Source organism: Verticillium nonalfalfae, assembly GCF_003724135.2.
Source record: "Verticillium nonalfalfae strain VnAa140/NRRL 66861 chromosome Unknown scaffold_253, whole genome shotgun sequence".
NCBI classification, from domain to species: domain Eukaryota; kingdom Fungi; phylum Ascomycota; class Sordariomycetes; order Glomerellales; family Plectosphaerellaceae; genus Verticillium; species Verticillium nonalfalfae.
In genome coordinates, this window is record NW_021167478.1 from 1 (window position 1) to 17946 (window position 17946).

The 17946-nt window shown below is 54.7% G+C and overlaps 4 protein-coding genes across 4 annotated transcripts; 1 reads left to right on the top strand and 3 right to left on the bottom strand.

Moving 5' to 3' along the window:
- Positions 1-2039: 2039 nt before the first annotated feature.
- Positions 2040-3885, bottom strand: D7B24_004528 (uncharacterized protein; the record flags this gene model as incomplete). The annotated part of the gene is made up of 5 exons (XM_028638696.1): positions 2040-2745; positions 2796-3039; positions 3088-3241; positions 3581-3624; positions 3693-3885. The coding sequence occupies 5 exons, from the start codon at positions 3883-3885 to the stop codon at positions 2040-2042; spliced, it is 1341 nt and encodes a 446-aa protein (XP_028490215.1).
- Positions 3886-13423: 9538 nt separating this feature from the next.
- On the bottom strand, positions 13424-13683 carry D7B24_004529 (uncharacterized protein; the record flags this gene model as incomplete). Its single annotated transcript, XM_028638697.1, has 2 exons — positions 13424-13427; positions 13493-13683. 2 exons carry the CDS (start codon positions 13681-13683, stop codon positions 13424-13426), a joined length of 195 nt encoding a protein of 64 aa, XP_028490216.1.
- Positions 13684-16107: 2424 nt separating this feature from the next.
- On the bottom strand, positions 16108-16903 carry D7B24_004530 (uncharacterized protein; the record flags this gene model as incomplete). Its single annotated transcript, XM_028638698.1, has 3 exons — positions 16108-16423; positions 16499-16823; positions 16873-16903. The coding sequence occupies 3 exons, from the start codon at positions 16901-16903 to the stop codon at positions 16108-16110; spliced, it is 672 nt and encodes a 223-aa protein (XP_028490217.1).
- A 552-nt stretch (positions 16904-17455) lies between these two features.
- On the top strand, positions 17456-17923 carry D7B24_004531 (uncharacterized protein; the record flags this gene model as incomplete). Its single annotated transcript, XM_028638699.1, has 2 exons — positions 17456-17580; positions 17759-17923. Coding segments are annotated over 2 exons (290 nt in total), but the record flags the coding sequence as incomplete, so codon positions are not given.
- Between the last annotated feature and the right edge of the window lie 23 nt (positions 17924-17946).

Here is a 17946-nt window from a genome sequence, read left to right on the forward strand (position 1 = left end):
AGTGTAACGGCCATGAGCGTTATGGCGATGGTGTCTTGTCGTACTGCCATGATATCCGCGCTGAGGACATGCGTAATAGGACGGACGAACCCTGTATAGCGTAATGGGGGGTGCGGACTTCTTTTACTAGCAGGCAAGTGCACGCGGGCCGTGGACCATGGAGAAGTCTGACGGCTGACGGCTTTTCGGACGCGACATTATAATAAATCCAGCGCTTATTAGATTTAGGCTCAAATGTACATACTCATAATGCTGTTTCCTTCGAGCCCACGCAAGACGGCGAATGATCGGGGGCAGAGGGCAAGGACATATGACTTCAGGGGGAGTCTGTGGAAGGACGCAGTGCATGTTGTATGCGTCCGCTTGTCTTGACAAGGGTATCAAAATCAGGACTCTTGAGAGTGTGTGCCGGGATTTAAAAGGTCGATTTGGATGTCGAGACAGCTTGACGTCGCAATCCGAGGCCAGAGGCGGCACGGGCGACGCGCACCGACCTCGAACCCCGCCTCGTCTGGATGAACTTGCAGCCCCAGTAGCCGTAGTACTTGCGCCTGTCAAAAATCAGGTACTTGGACCAACTACTAGAGCAGATCACCCTCCCAAACACAAGCTTGTCAACAGCGTCAACTTAGAGACGGTACGGGGCGTAAGGTGATGACAAGTACTTTGTATACCGGTTCAGTCGTTGCTCGGAGACCCACCCTGCTGTTGTGCAGGGCCCCTGAATTCCTGAATCCCTGAAGCGATGTACAACCTGTTGATCGGCCGGTAGTCATTTTTCCACGGTTTTGGAGCTTTCCTGTGGGTGTTGTAAGCGCAATTCTTACACCCGGTACGGGGCGTAAGGTGAATATAAGTACTCTGTGGAGCTCGGTCAGATCCCAGCTTCGGCGTCTGGGTGTGTGTGGGTCCGTTCAGGACGCCAGCACCGGGCTGATGGCTTGGAAAACGAGAGGCGCCATCTAGCTGGCGTTGGCGCCGGGCCGTGCCAAGGATGGCGCGGTCGGTGTCTGGATTGCCACAACATCGGTTGAATGTGGAATTCGGTAAGGTGTCTTTCGCATTACACTGTGTCATCATTCGAAACCGATATTATACGGTTCGGGACGGATTGCGACTTTCCAGAATCAGCGATGTAGGAGGCCAGCCGCGCCGCTCCAATGACCAAGCAGGTGACCTGACCTACCGTCATGTGCCCGGGCTGCTGACTCCAGCGTGGCAATTGACCCTACCAACTTATGCGCCTCGGCCGTGAGCAATTGGTCTAGCCAGTTTCATCAGTCCTCTGGAGGTCTATATTCGTACATTCGTACATTCGTTCCTGGTGTGCTGTCCGACTAATTTAGGGATACACTGTCGAGTCCCACGTTGTGCATGCATGTACATCGTCTGAGATAGTCTACTGTCCTGAAGGCTGCAGAAGCTGGTAAGCCAGCAGAAACACCTAAACGTAGGCAAGCGGTTGACACAAAAATCGAGACCTGGATATCCACTAGTCAGTCCCAATTCCACTATGCCAACTCACCACGACACACCAAAGAAAGCCAAAATCAATGGTATAATTAGTTTCCTTAACACAGAGGGTATATCCTACATTAAGAAGAGGCGTTTCGACTCTGTTGGAGTCTCTAATAGAGGGTAAGATAAGAGGTTGGTAGGTAGATTTTCGTACCTAAGGTACCTACCAATGTTGGTGTGGATACCCAGGTCTCGATTTTTGTGTCAACCGCTTGGTAGGCTAGCAGACAGAAGCTAGCGACGTAGCCGATCACTCCCTCTGCGCTACACCATTCCCAAGAATGGCCACGGCCCTCAACGTACAGTGGCGGCTCGTCTCTGCCCAGTTCAGAGCGCCTCAGGTCCACGCAAGGGCTCTGTAACAGGAAGCTACAACCCAAGCCCCCTCTCCTGTGCACACCCTTGTTCACGACAATTCTCCCCCCATTGCCCGAGCTCTTGCCACTTGCAGTCGGACTACATGCCAAAAGATTGCCGACGAAACACAGCGAATAGGGCCACTGTTGCTCACTCCTTCCTGGTCAACTCTCTGTCGTCAATCCATCCTGGAATCGCTGCTGCGACTGCATCACTTGTCCAACAGTGCATTGAAGCGCGTTGAGCTGTTGCAGTATGCTGCCCTTCTCCGTATTCCCTGGTGCGGCAGGGTTTGGGCTATGCTGGGCTTGTTTTGACATTATGGGTCTCCCTCGGATGGGGCGGTGATCGGGCGAGCCGAAGCAATGATGCAGACCCTGATCGCGTACTAGGTCTTCGAGTTGGTACGGGCAGTTACTGATGTAGTGGCTGGTGTTGTGCTGGCCTTTGTCGATGCCGTCACCGTCGATTTGGATGTCAATTTTGCATGCTGGAGATACAGCCCGCACTTGGAGTGGACATTCATAAGCAGCCCAGTTCTGGTATGCCTTCAAGTCGTTCTCCTCGCAAACTCTGACCCTCTTGTACTCCAGCTCATCGCCGCGATAGAGGAAGTGCGCCTGACCCCGACACAGCCTCAGTAGTAGGCCAAAGAGCGCGGCGCCGGGGGCGAGACGGCAACGCAGGACCAGCTCACAGGCGTGCGGCGATCGATAGAAGGTGGGAGTGGCCGCCAACTCTATATAAAATAGGCTCGAGATCAGCTGGTTGGCCATTTGCTTCACGAGCACTCGGCTGATAGGGCCACCGTTGTATTGGACCAAGCAATCACATCTCCGCGCATACTGACGCTGGAGTTCGACCAGAGATCTAGCGTATGGTCAGTGCTTGGCAAGCCTGGTAACAATCGCAGGACTCACGTGCTGTCGGCCTCAGACTGCGCCATCGCATTTGACAGCAGCTTTCTCTTGGTGTGTATGACGAGAGCAGGCTGGTTTACCGACCGAACGTCTCGCAGTTCCCACTTCAACGCTTTGCCGAAGTTGATGGTCCCGCTCCACGATCTGATCCATGACTGTTTCGGGCGGACGAGTCGACGCAGGTGGTGTTTGCAGTCCTCGAGCGTCCACTTCTCAAGAAAGAGGGCGAGCGCGAAGAAGATCCCTACAACAATGAGATCGCGAGCGGAAGAACGCACACAGGAGAACGTACCGACGTTTGAGGCCAAAACCACATCGAAACTGTCAGACAAGGAGGTGCCTATCAAACTGATCGAGCGATGAATTGATCTGAGAAACTCCATGGTCTTTGCCGCCTCCACACCACCCAGATCGAGGACGCGTATGCCCGCTGTCGGAGGGCGCAGCTTGAATGAAGCAGCATTGGGGAGCCCGCACAGTGGGCATTGTAGGACGGCTATCGTCCCTTGGCCCTCGAGCGCGCCGCAGATCACCGTGCATGCATTGCAAAGCCGATGCCTACAGTCTAGTGTCTTCGTTGGGGTGTGTACCGCGCAGACTAAACATGTGTCTTGGGATTTGACAGACAACCACGATGCCTGCCCACGTCTCAACACAGCTTTATGCGCGGCAGCGAAGGCAACCGAAATTTTCAAGTTGTGACTCGCGAGGGCGACGAACCTCTCCCGAATTTGTGGCGCAAGATCGCATCGGGCTGGTTCAAGATCGGACACGGCACGGCGTACCTTGTCTTCATACAGTTCGGAATAGACCTTGGCAGGTGGGAAGCCTGATGACTCATCAGAACCAGCCTGTGCATAATGCAGCATCGCGGAGCGTCACGGGGCATCAACGTACCATGCATTCCTGGAGGATAAGCGTTCATAGAGAGCGCGGATGCCAGGATCTCCGCTTGTTCCATGCCTTCCAGCGCCGTCGCTCGCAAGAAGCGGGTTAGCTGCTCGGACAGATCATCTGGCAACGGGTTGGCTCGCCTTGCGAGTTGGCATAGTGAGAGTGGGAGAGACGGAGACTCTGTGAATTGAGCCATGGCGTCTCTGACGAGTGTCTTCCAGTGCAGTGCGGAGAAGTGTATGTCTGAGAGATGCCGCTCTCGGCAGGCACGCAAGGCAAGGGACGACAACGATGTCGCAAACGTAGTCCCTGCCTGTGCTTCCATAGTTTCGAGGTGAAGAAATGATCCTATCATGTCGCGGATCTCGGCAGCTGTGTACGCTCGCAAGGGGTCGCTGAGGCGGAGTAAGGATAGAGTTCTAGCCACCAGGCGTGACAAAAAGTCTCTCAGATGAAGGGACGCGCCTGCCTCGGTCACCAGGACGATCTTAGGACTATATGGCGGGGATTTGTTCATGGCTGAGCGAAGCCAGTCGATGAGAAGATCTGTGACTTCGGAGGTGCTGCTGAAATCCTCGACGAAGACAAGGACGACCGCGCTGAATGGCGCGAGCAGCTGATGATAGAGGGAGTAGGCAACCCCCTTCTGGCTATTTGCAGCGCATCTCATCTCATACCTCGCATAGTCGCCCTTGATCGGACCCCCTTGGATACGCGGAGCATCTCGAGAGGCATGGAGCTCGCAGTCGATCAGAAATGTCAGTGGTGACCCAAGGGTGCTGAGGGTGACAGCGCCTGATTGTCCCCGGCCAGAGAGCAAGGGGAAAGACTTAGTAAAAACCTGCCGCTTGGTTGTTCGTCCAATAGCCATCAAAAACTGCGGCTTTTCATGGCCTACTGCATCCAGCTCTTCATATGCTGCCAGGGTTTCTATAAGGTAAGGGCCTCCCAGCCCAGGAGCGCCCGAAGCCAAACTCAGCCAGAGCTGCGACGCAGACATGGCGTTCGTTGCTGGTGGTCAGGCCTGGTGTCACAGCGATCGGGGCGATTGCGGACGCACTCTGAGTGCAATTCTCCGGAAGCCGTCTGAAGGCTGGTGATGCTGATCCACCTCAAGGAAGGCCGTCACGATGAACCTCTGCGGAGGACACTCTACTATGATATGGCGACCCTGACTGGTCCGCGCGCTGGTTTTATTTTGACTTTTGGCAACTGATTTTCAATGCCTTTTCGCGGATCAGATGTTCGATTGGCACGATCTCGTTGTATTGTCAGCAGGAATCCCCAGGAACACAGGGCTCAAGGCTGTGTCAGTCAGTGCGAGCACATTGTTCGGCGGCTGCGTAACGCGCGATGCTGTGGAAAGCACGAAGGCACGATTTTTTTATGCACGCACTTTCAAAAGTGGAAGAACATCGAATATTATTGCAAGGACATCTATACGTGAACATCCTCGTCAGCTGCCATTATCATCTGCCAGCGGCATTGGGCACGAGCGGCCCATGGAAACGACCACGTGCAACTTCAATGACTGAGATATCAATGGCACCTGTGTGGCCTCTGGTTAACGTACGTCTAGCTAACGGGAGATCGCCGTATCAGGCCCTGCTGATAGCTCCATTGCGTCCTTGGGCCAGGACCGGGCCACGTTGTCAGCAACGGGGACAGGAGGTTCCGCAGCAGGAGATTTCGCCCGCCGGATATGCCGGACGCACTGCCATACAACCAGAGCGCAAATTGCTACAAATATAGCGCTACCGACAGCAGCCCCGACCAGGACCTTGGTTGATACCTGTGAGGCAGACACGTGCCTGGCACTTGGCTCCGATGAAGGTGCCTCCTGAGACGGACTGGATGGTCGAGTCGAAGATGTTGTGTATTACCCCGCCGAAGACGTCGTGAAAGTTATGGAAGGTAGAACTGAGGGCAAGCTCAGCGGTGCATCGATGGACAGAAATGGTTGGCGGTGCGTTCTGTTGCTATGCAATTTGGCCGGAAGAAGATCTCGCCGCGTGCAGCATCCCAGAAAGGGCGGAGTGATATCGCGGCATGTCCACCACACGGACACGCCTTTTGCGTCTTCGCAGTCCTGGGCTGGAATCGCAGCGTACTGATTGGCTGAGAAGGACGACGGGACAAGCTCGTCTTCTGGGCACTGGCCAGACCCATTGGCACAGGGGTCGGAAAGGCAGCAGCCGACGAATTCCGTCGAATTAGCTTCGCAAACGTAAAACTGACCTTGGTCCGGGCAACGGAGGCCCAGTTTGCCAGGTGCGACGGCCATCGCGACTGCATTGACGATTGCTGGCTGATGCGGAGGCGAATGTGGATGGACCAGGTGATTTATCTCCATGGCTGGGGCCGGGAGTCTGGAAGTGAGAAGCGAGATCTAGCTGGCGTTGCCGCCTGGTCGTGCCAAGGATGTTGGGCGCCTGGTCGGCGCCTAAGCCTAAGGCAGGGCAGCGACCACGGCTGTCGTCGCCCCCTGACCACAGGTTGGACTACCTCTACAGCAGCCTTCTTCTGGCAGTCTGCAGAAGGTCGTTATCCACGTCCAGATCAGCATGATCATGAGCATGAGGATCGAATGGTGCGTCTATTGCTCCGCTGTCAAATAATGCTGGTTGCACCCATCGGACTCTAATTGTCCAGGCTATGCTATGTCAGCCTTGACTTCAGCAAAGTAGACTGGCACGGTCAAATCAATAGTAAAACGGCGCAAGGCGCTCTGATGTTCAATCTGTGATGATATGTTCTCCACAGTCGTTGTCTGCAGGATAGCTGCGGGGGTTGCAGTAGATCTGTGATCCCGTCAGTTTCGTCACCACACCGGGAGACCTCCCACGGCATACAGCGAAGTCGCACAGAAGGCACATCAGGCGGGCTGTCGGCAGCCAATTCATTGCATCTTCTTTTCACAAATCAGGTCCACTTCAATACGCGGAGGGAACAACCTGAGCCGCACTCGGTCATTGCTTTGCCTCTGATCCTCACTCACTGGCATCAAATCAAGCAGGACCCTGCCAAGAAAGCTCACTGAAATGCAGACATGCTCAGAGTCATAGTCAGCGCTCGCAGTGGTGAGCGACAGTACCAGGCCATTGGCACGCCACTCTGCACGATGCCGGCGCACTCGGGCACTCAGGGCTGAGGCAACAGAAGAAACATGTTACCGGGCTAGGAACTATCCCAGGCGTAATTAAAGGGACCAAAACAGCGATGCTGGACAGTGGCGTCGCTTAAAGACACCCGTGGAACATTGCATCATCTAGCCTTGACTACGTGCTGCACTTAGTAACAATAGTTGAAATCAATCGGTCTATTTGGATACCAATACGAACTGATTCAGTCGCTCTAGCCCGCTGAGCTCGGACGGTGGTGCGGACGAAAGAATGAAAGGCTGCTGCAGCGAGCGGCGAGTTTCACTTGTATGCTTCTAGCCTTGACTGGAAGTTTTCGTATTCTTTGACTTTTTCAATCGGCGGTGGGTAAAGTAGTTGTATTCAGGATCTTCCATCCGCGCCGGCACCTTCAATCTGTATTGGCCTTCTTCTTTCCTTTTGCCGGCTCGGAGACACTCCTTCAGCCACTCGTAACTGACAATGTGGACGCCTTTCCAATCTCTGTGGGGAATGCACGTCGTAAAGCCTTCTTTATCGGAGAGTTCACTCTGCGAAGTCACTAGGTGCGTGAGTTTCGGGTCGTCATACTTAAAAACACATTCGCCGTGAAGGTCTTCGATATGACGTTTGATTCTACTGAATTCGGACCACTCAGATGGCGCTGGATAGTTGCTGGTGAAGAGGATAGAACATCCAATCAAAGCGCGAAAGTGGCCCATGGCTTTAGTTTAAGTCGGGTTTCGTACGCCTGTTCGAAGAAGGACGAGCCACGACTGGTGACAAGGCCGATGCGGTCCTCAATAAATACTTTCTGTGAGGATGGCTCGCCCATTGGAATTCAATTTCGGAGTCGCGAATGTCAACTGCGTTTCTACTCCGTCCTGGTTTTGGGCATGCATGGTGAACCTGACCAGAATCGCACCTTAGCTGCGAGTAAGGGGTTGCGGAGTGCCAAGCTGTGGAATATTTAGAAACCAGGTTTAAGCAGAACCGAGCTTATTCCCATATGAACATGACGACCCATCATTCGATTCAGCATTGAAACTGGTTGCTCTGTTTCTGATTGGGGCGCCGCGGCGAAGGATGTGGTGCATGGGCAAACAGACTCCACAGTGCAAAGTCAATTCGGGATTTAATACTGAGGATGAGCCTTTCCCGGCGCTCGTACTCGTTCACAGAAATCTACCTGACCGCCCTTACGTTTGAGTGCCCTGACGCTGGAGTGCCCTAACGCTGGAGTGCGTATTGCCGGTACGGATGGTTTGCTAGCGATGAACGTTCACAGCCCTTGCAGGCTAGCGAATAGACTAGATATCATGTTCCATTCCAAAAAAAAAAAAAAAAGAAGCCTGCACGGCTCCAGGGATGAAATTCTCACTCCTCATCAATATGCGAAATCCTCATTGAGTGATGGTTTTCATCTTCAGCCTCCGTGTACTACAAACCTCTTCTCGCGTGTACATTTCTCGTGGTGGCTAGCCTGCCTCATCATACGTACCATTCAGGTGATTCGACTAAGGTCGGCTCAGAAGCCGTCAGAAGCCGCACATCCGACTCTCGAGTGGGATCGGCTGGCCAAATCTAGTCCCTACTCGCCCCGAAATAAGCAAGACGCCGTCTTTGTAGTGATCCTAGTTGTGATGCGTTGCTGCTCCTGGTATTCATCTCGGCCCCTTAACACTGGTCCTGGCTTGCAATCCTCCCTGCCGCCGGTCGGGTTCCACCGCTCTTGTACCGCCCTGCGTCATTTTCGCGTTTTGGGAGCGATTCAGAAGAATGGTTGTTCCGGTAATGTTGTCGGGCTTGCTCAAGCCGTGGAAACCCGTTGTCTTGTTGGCTGCGAGAGCATCCAGGCTCTGAACAGATGTACCGACTCCTAGCAAACCCACCCTCTCCATGGACTTCACGGAGGTGTCGCGCTAGGTTTTTCTTTGTGCCAATGGTTTTCAGACAATAAAGACAAGAAGATGGCCCATCAGTGCCACAAGCGGCGTTATCAAGGTCGTCGATCCTAAGAAAGTTCCAAGTCTGAGCGAAGGACAGGAATTGTAGACCGGGGTGAGACAAACGTTTGATGCGTACGGGAGTCTGAGGTTGTATGGGATCTCAGCAAGGACTGACCGGCAGCAGTTGATCCCGGTGATGGCGAAGAGCCTCTGCTTCCCTCGTCGGACTCTTGGGATCGGCGCATCGAATCGCCAAGTGGTCGATCAGGGGCCGGCGGGTATGGGATTACAGGAGTCAAGGATGGCCCGTTGCGCAAGGAATGCGGCTGTTGAGCATCTTGACGAAGAACCTTCGAGCTGAACGGAAGCGGCTGCGCACTTGGCCAGTACATAGTTCTTCCAAGCGGTTCTCCAGCAGACTTGGAAGGATGAAGGGTAATGGCTATCAAGCTGTTGGAGGACGCCGGTTCAAAGATACACTCGATGTTCGCTTTCCTGCACCTCTTACATGCCTCTTCGCTCCCAGACTGAAGCCCTTCACAACGAATCTAATTTCAAGTTAGAGAAGCCGTGTAGAAAAGGGACCAGGCGTCGAGCGGCCGTATGGAATGGACTAACCTTCCTCCTACGACAACGGTTGCAGGCAACCGTCGTCCGCTTATCCCGAGGAATCGCCACGACGCTAGAGAGAGTAAAGCATGGAGGATCGTCTGACGCAGCCAATAGAGCAGGGCCGTGATCGGGCCTGTGGAATCCTTGGTTAGACTGCGCTGGGTGGCTCATAGGGCCCGAAGTTAAGTATGGTGAAGGATGTTGGCGTGTAGAGATAGACGTTGGCAGAAACTCCAAGTTATCGTTGGCTTGGGGCTCTCCAGAGGCGTCTTCAACTTGGCCGCCTCTAAGACCACGTCCAAGATGATTGCCATCCTCATTGGGTGAGTGATCTCTTTGGTCTGGGGACCGGTCGTGTCGTTCTGTATTCCCACCTCTTGATTCATCGTTGAGGATCGCCGCTATACTATAGCTGCGACGGGGGCAGGCCGCCACAGGCCTCAGGGAGTGAGGTTGCAATTCGCCGTCATTGATTTGACTTTCTTTACTGTTGTCATCTAGTAAAGACCTGGAGCTGTTCGCGTTGGGGCTCGGATGCGTAGTAATCGACATGAAGCCTTCGGTCACCTCGGTACTGAGAGGTCGGGGCTGCGAGGACAGTGATGGGCCCGAGATGCCGTTCACTCGTCGACGTTGCGCACGCGGAGAGCATGACCGGTCCGACCCGTTTGGCCCGGGTCGCTTGCGCTTTAAAACAAACACCTCCTGGTGCTCGCTCGAACGTATGCTGTTGGTCGAAATGTGTTCATCACGACTGCCCTCATTTTCATAGCGAGAATCGGTTGTGGCATCGACTGTATCCTCTGAAGAAGCTCGAGGGGGACAGAATTGGTCGTTTTGGTCATGAAAGCCTGGCGTCCTTTCCGAAGACATTGTAGTAGGACAGGTTCAAAGAAATGTTGAGTGACGATGAGTGAGAGTGAAGTGGCGAGAAGGGATGGTGACGAGGAGTATGAGTAAAGTGAACGAGGAAGTGAGACGATGCCCCTTTTCGCGGGCACACCGGCCGGCTTTTATTGCCGCTAGCCCCCCAGGTGCACTCTTGTTGGGCGTGGATCAACTGCCCAAAACGGATGTTGACTTCTCAAGTCGGTATGACGAGTTCCAGTACCTTAGGCTTGCCAGGAAACAGCTTACCCATCTGTGCAAGGTCCTTGCTTTGCTTCTTCTTGTCTAGAAAGTCCTGAAGTACTTCCTCGAAGCTGCCATAGTCATTTTCCGTCGGCCATGTCTACTCTTTTCTGCCTAGACGACGTGACCTCCCACAGTAACACGCTTCGCAAGATAGTCTTGCTCAGCTTGACTCTGCTCCAAGAACGGCTGGAAGATCCCGGCATAGTTGAGACGGGTGCTTTTGGGACGACCATGCTATCAAGGTCATATGTTGTTCGAAAAAAAAGAATGGAAGCGGGCCCAGAGTCATCATCTACGCACTCCAGTGCTGCGCACTCTAGTAAACTCATCTTTATGCCCGTTTCTTCCTCTTCGAGCCTCAGTCCTTGGTTCTGCTATGTCGTTCTTGGTGCTATAAAACATATGCAAGTATGAGTATAGAGACTCATGCCATGACGTAGACGAGGTAAATTGATTCCAAACGTACCTATCCCAAGTGTTCTTCAATTGATGGAGGGAGCCAGCTAATATCCGAACTACGAGAAAAGATGAAAGGACGACAACATGGCGAGGTACGATCACAGCACCTACATTCAACTCCCCTAAAAAAACATCCACTCCCTCCACCGTCCGTCCGATTCAAGCTTGGTCCTTGCTCCGACGTCACTGGTGTCACCTATAGAGACGAAAGAATGGGCTCTTAGTTACCCACAACGCTGGCCTATTTGCCATGGCTTACCCAAGCTTAAAGCTCGGGGAGCTCAGACTGGTCATTGCGGGACCGTGCTCTCGCTTGCTAAACATATTTCGTTGATAGAGATGCGCTCGCAAGGCTGGCGGAGGTCGGACAGTACAACACAGGACAACGGCCGCCACGGCGACTGTCGGCAATTGAGGCATACACCGCCCGCCACGACCCGATTGCATTGGATGATCTCGTCTCGACGATTTGAGGAACTGCTGGCCAGTAGGTGGTTTAGCAAGTGACCCTTGTTTGGGCAGCCCGACTGCACCTGGGAGTTCATTGCAGCAGAAAGCTACGTGAAGCAAGATTACGAACGCAGCAGGGTAATCGCATGATTGCTATCCGTAGCAAAGCTCCGACGATGGCTGCTGCTGCATTGGCCTGGTGGAGTTTTGCCGTATTTCCGCTGTCTTCCGCGCGCATTTCTCACTCGAGTGCGCGTGCGGCCTACGTAGCTGACGCTGATACACCGGTCTTCATACTATTGACTGGCGCATTCAATAGAGAGCTTCATATGCGTGATGACCGGAGATGTATCCGGAAGCTTTGTTCCTACGGTGTGGGTGGGCTATTGTTGACCGAATAGACAATGATGGAAGCTGTCTGTCCATTCACGCTATCCAATGAATCCCCCCTCAGACTTGGAGTCAAGGGCACGGTTTCGAAATCCTTCAACAACTGGTACTGGATGTCGTTGTCGCCATGATCCTGTGCTTCATTGAAATCAGCCACAGAACGCGACGAGATCCGTGGGCTACGCTCGGAAGGCCCCGAGTCATCAATGCTCATGCTCATGATCATGCTCATACCATTTGCTGAGGTTTGGGGCCGGTTGCTGTGCCCCGACACTCGGGTATCTGCTACAGTCTCCGGACTTTGGGCGCGTCGGGGATGGCTCTCTGCCTTATCTGGCTCTTGACTATCCATACCTCACAAATTCGTGCTCTTGGGCTGGCTGCGATACCCGACCGGGCTGGTGATGGACCGCGGCGAATTTTCCTTGTCGTAGTCCATTGTATGTGCTACGTCGCTCCTCTGGCCCATTTCTTTCGTTTCAATAGCAGCCGGATCATTCCCTTCTGTGTCTGTGCTTTCTGAAGAGTAGAGGCGTGGCCGCCTGACTTGGTCGCGCGCCGAAGCTGCAAGCGGGGTGGTCTGACGAACGATCGCCTTACCAGTGCCATATTCGTCCGTTGACTCCGGAGACGCGAGATTATTAGAAGGTGGCACTGAGTTCCGCGATGCGGAGTTTCTGTACCGGAGCGGACTCGAGATGAATCGTGGTGATCCCTCATCGATGATGATGTGCGATGGGTTTCGTCGAGGTTGTTGGGTCGAGCATTACTGTTCACTGTGGAATGATCTGGTAGCATTCCGGGTCTCTGTAAATTGTCACGCGGCCGCTTGATATGACGACGTCGTGGTGCGTCTCGAATCTTTATCTCGGGCCACGAAGAGCGCCCGTGTTCGAATGCCCTTTTTGCTGTCAACGGTGGTGGGCAATCAGCCATCTCCACGTCATGAGATGAAGAGCGCGCAGACCTGATTGTTATTTCATCAGAATGAAGGTTGACAGTGGGAGAACGGCTTCCATTGCGATGCTGTGGTCCAGCACTGCGGTGGCGTACGTGACCGTCCAGGCTCACGTGCATCGGCGGCGCGCGCTCATCGACGCCCCATCGCAAGGTGCCGAAGAAAGAGGTGATCAAGTCTTGGAAGACAAAAGACGGTGTCAGATTTTTCCTTGTAGAACCTACCGGCTGGTTGGCAACCCAGAACCCGTCGTGTTGTAGGGCCAACAACGCCACGAGAGACGGCTTGCCGCATCGCCAATTCGCCGGCGTACTCATAGACCGCTGATCAACTGCCATAATGCCGCTCCACTGAGATAGCGAATTCGGTCTACTTTGTTCGATTCTACTATGACGAAAGCCTAATATATCTGCGCGGCGGCAAAGCGCCTGCACAAAGGCATCATCGACGCGCGCCGCGATTGCATTGCTGCCCACATTCGAAAGAGGGGCTTCGCGACTCAATCGAGGAAAGTGTCGTAGCGTGGGTAGGATTAAGCCCAGGAAGGCCGCCTCGGCGCACGGTGGACCAGTCAGGCGAGTATAAACACCTTCTTCGCATTCTGAGACTGGCAACCGCGAATCATCCCAGAGCTCGCGAAGCGAACTGTACAGGGTCGGACGCTCAGCTTGAACCTCAGCGAAAAATCGCGGAGGACGGTATGATATGCTGGTTTCGGTGCGATCAGCTAACTCGGTGGCCTTGTCAGTCATGGACAGCGTGAAGATTGTCTTGAGGATTTTAGCGCCGATAGACATATATTTCATGTTTCCATCAAACAGCTCAAAGTTGCAGATGATTCCTCGGACCTTCATTATATTCCCCAGAAGGACATCTCGCTCTGCTGAGTCTGTGACGTGGCGGAACAGCTCGCCGTTGCTCATCTTTCGCTGAATAAAGTCGCGGTCGTCAGTGCTGGCGCATGGTGCTCTGCCTTGGAGAAGCCTGACGGACTGCAGGTCGCGGAGCGGTGGTAGGTGTGTCCCGCCCCCGAGAATCTCTTCCCATACTTGATGCATCCGAATTGAGGTACATCGCCACCATCTCGTCACAACGGGCCGCACTGATCTTCTGCCAGTTACCTAGCTTCAGCTCTGGCCACAGACCCTCGAAGGGAATTAACTTGACCAATGCGTCGACTGTAGCACAGTGTCCAAACAAAGCGGCCAAACATTTGCGTTTTGGCTTGGTCCGAATCTGGGCCTCCCAGGCTTTGCGGAGAAGGGGTTTCCCCAGGTGCCAATACTTCAACACATGCTGGCAAATCTCGCCATCGGTAGGGGGAAGACCCAGGCATGATTGGCTAACTAGTTTCTCATAATATTGTCGTAGATGGGTAGGATCTGTTACTGGTTAGATTATCGTTCTCACTCGACCAGGGTTTCAGACCGAGATCAAAGCAGTGCAGACGAACGGGCCAGCATTCGTCGTTAGACCATGTGGCTGCGACGTCCAGGAGATGCCCGTTGCCGAAACATTGTATTCAAAAATCGCCACGTAGATGCAGATGCTTCCCGTTGGTAACGGTCTCCCGTAAGGCGGATTCGGACACCTGTAAAGACGCAGTGAGTTGCTCCAGGGCCTCCCCCGCGATGCGGCCCCAAACCTGGAACTCGGCGGCACGCAATCGAACCCTGTCTGCTCCGACGTCGTTGAAATAGTTGACGAGCTTCTGGACATCACGAGGATCTTCAGTCTTTGTCCAATTATGTGGATCCCCTGGTAGTGGACGTTGGACCAGCGACTGGTGCATCCAGACGACGCCAACCACGTATCGGTCAAGAGAATCTGTCATGACGCCTACGATGGGACAACACTGATAAAGTGGACGAGAAAGCCTGATGTGCAAACCAAGCTGTGCTGCAAAACATACCGTATCGACGAACACATGGGTAGAAATGGGCTGCGATGAACGTGCCGTCGTGAGAGAGAGACCCCCGGCCAGCCGTTGGCGCATGCCGCAACAGGATCGTCAATCCGAAGTTTGAACAGTGACATTGCATTTCGCCCCACAAGCGCGATCTGATCGACCGAAACCCACATCAAGCGACCAACTTTCGATACAAATCTTGGTATGGCTCGTGACTGGAACGACGCCAACGGAGGATAAGCGACAGCAAAGCGCCGGTCCCTTGGCCGCGCCTGATGTTGCATTTAGAAGGCTGGTGTCTGCCTCGCAACGTTCACATATAAGCGCACCCGCCATCACTCCCAAAGCACTTGATGCGCCAACGCATCTTCGCCAACAAACAATTAGCCTACGCTTACGCTTACGCAAGAAAGGCGTGCATCACGACCAGATACGTGGACTCAACACATCATGGCCCTGGGAAAGATGACAGTTGCGCTCGCTGTTGCCTATGCAATGGCAAAGTTGTAAGTACATTGGCAATCTAGTTACAGCAGCGGCTGATGCACGCTAGTCTGGACAAAGACAAGACTCTGCTGCCGGACCTTGACAGACCATATGAAGAACCGCGGTCACGTCGGTCCAGCCGACGCGAGAGCTATGCTTCCTCGTCGCGGTACTCTGCCCAGGCGCCTACGTCGCGACGACGGGGCCGGTACGACTGAATGAATATCGTGACCCGAGAGAGTGGTGTGGCGATGAATCGGCCGGTCCGTTTGGACGCTTGATGTGCGGATCGAGTAGTGTAGTGTAGAGTGACACGCGGGTAGATTGATCGCTGCGTCGTAGCATGGCACCCCAGGAGGAATGCAATACCTACACAGCGCATTGAAGTTGTCCTCTGATCGTGTGCGTTCATCGTGTGCATTCATCGCGTGAAGTGAAGGTCGCGTCCGGCTGGCAGTACGGTATTTGCTGGCAGGACGTTAGTGAAATACCGTACGGCAAAGATGGCATACGGACGTCGATGGCAGTGGGTAGCGATGATGGCGACGGGTGTGAGAGTCACGAATCCAAGAAGCACGATAGCAATCCACTCAGGCCTGCTCTGCTGGATGACGCGAACTAAGCATGAAAGGACCAAAGTCGAGACAAACAACAGCGTTTTCGCGAGCATTGCCTGAGCGCGCCGAAAGGACGGACATCGAAGTGGGAGGATGGTTAACCCTGAGGTCGTGTGGCAAAGGCCCGGGGTAGCTCAAGCGTCCAACAGCCGACAATGTGAGGACGTCGTCTGCCGTCGTGTCCATCCTGTCCGTGTTGGTACCAACGAGTGCGGGGGTGAAAGGCGAGAAGCTCAATCTCAAATTAGGTTGCCAGCCACGCCCGAACCTGTTTGCCCATACTCAGCCCATCCCCAAGACATCCTTCCACGTCCTCGCTGTCCTGGCCGCAGGGGCTACGGATCACATGAGTTGAATGTCTCCGCGTCAGCCAAGGTCGCGTCCCCAAAGAAATGCTCGACAATGCCCCGCGTGAACAAGCCCATGGACCGCTTCAGTTTCTCCATACTCTCGTCAAACAGTATGGTAATGTCGATCAGGTTCTGCATTGCGCCGTAGGCACGAGGCAGCAGGCTCTGGAAGGCGGACGCAGTCTCATTCATGGTGGCCTCCATGCGGGCCAGAGTCGACACTGTGTCGTTCATAGTAGCCTCCATGCGAACCAGCCGCGTGTCGAAGTCTGCCCATCCTTTGCCGTCTGTCCGACCTTGGCTAGAATCAATTCAGGTTAGTCGGGCAAGCAGGGGGCGATGACAGGGATGGCGACCAGTCGCGGTTGCAACACACCTTCGGTGGGCCCCACACCGGGGGCATGCGCCGCCGTTCCTCGCCATGGCAGCCGACATGGAGAGGGGTGAGGAAGGAGCGACGGCATTGACCGGGGTGGACGGGCATGTTGGCAGGGTGAAGTCCAGGTCGGGCAGGTCGATAGGGGCGGGATGGAACAGGGCGGCTGTTTCTGGGTCCAAATCGAGGAACACATCGTCCTGGCCATGCGAGTAGGTAGACGGGACAGAGGACAGATTGATGGAATCGGCGAGAAGTGGCCCAAAAGATCGTCTTCGCGTTGGACGGCCTCTTCGAGACGCATGTATTCCGGCCAGTGGCTCGTCTGGGACATGACGAGGATGTATATCTGGGAGATGTATCCGGTATCCGACTAGTGATCTGGTTCTGGCGGTGATCTGGCATCTAACAGGTGTAGGTAGTTCAGAGGCATACCGCGTGGCGTCTGGCCACCGCGGACACCTTCGTCTTATACGACCTGCTGGGGTCATAGAACGCAGACTTCGGCGAGACGTCGTCCTGCGGTGTTTGGCGGGGTTGGTGTGTGTCTGGCGGGACGGCGTGTAGTTGGAATGCATGTCCGACCCAACTGGCGCTTATCTGGTGCAGAGGGCCCCGTACCTGGCGCATCCGCCGCGGTGCGCGATTTGACTTTTGACGTCTGATAATTGCCATCTGACAACTGACGTCCGGCAATTGACGTCCGGCCATTAGCGGCCTGCGTCCCGGATCCATGGTGGGACATGCCTCGCCCACAATCAACTCTGGCTTATGACCGACAACGAACATGCAACATGGGACGGCCGCCAGTTGCCCTTGCTATTTAGCTCGCAGGGCGACCGTCGCCTGTCGCGGCGGCGGCAAAGGAGGAGACGCTTGCACTTCTCACAACCTGCCACAAGCCGGTGCCACCCACAACCCAGTGCCCAAGACCGAAGGCCCCCCCACACCAAGACGATGAAGTTCCTCCTCCTTTTCCCTCTCGTCCACGCCGGCGTGCTGGCCCTGCACAACGGCCCCTGCATCTGCATGTCGAGTCCCGTCGTCGCCCTCGAGGCCGGTCGGTCGGTGGTGTCTGCCGAGTACGTTGGTCCATTCGCGTGGAGCGTTGCCGGGTGTGATGCGGCACGCAGCGAGTGATGCAGCATGCAGCGAATGATGCTGTTGGTGTGGCCGTTGGCGCGATGCTGCTCGCTCGTATGGCGTGGTCGTGGTGTGGGTGGCATGGTCTGTTGCTCTGTTGCTAACCGCGGCTTCTAGTGTGGAGGACGCGCTGGATCGACGGTGCGGGGCCACCCTCCAATTCGACAATCCAGACTTCCTCCCCGTCAGCTATGCCTTCGAGGCCATACCCTGCTCAGGTCGCAGGGTCGCCAGCTTCGTGGTGCCGACGGGGGCGCCCAGCGGCGATGCACACATTACATGGTAGGATGGCGCACCTGCATGCC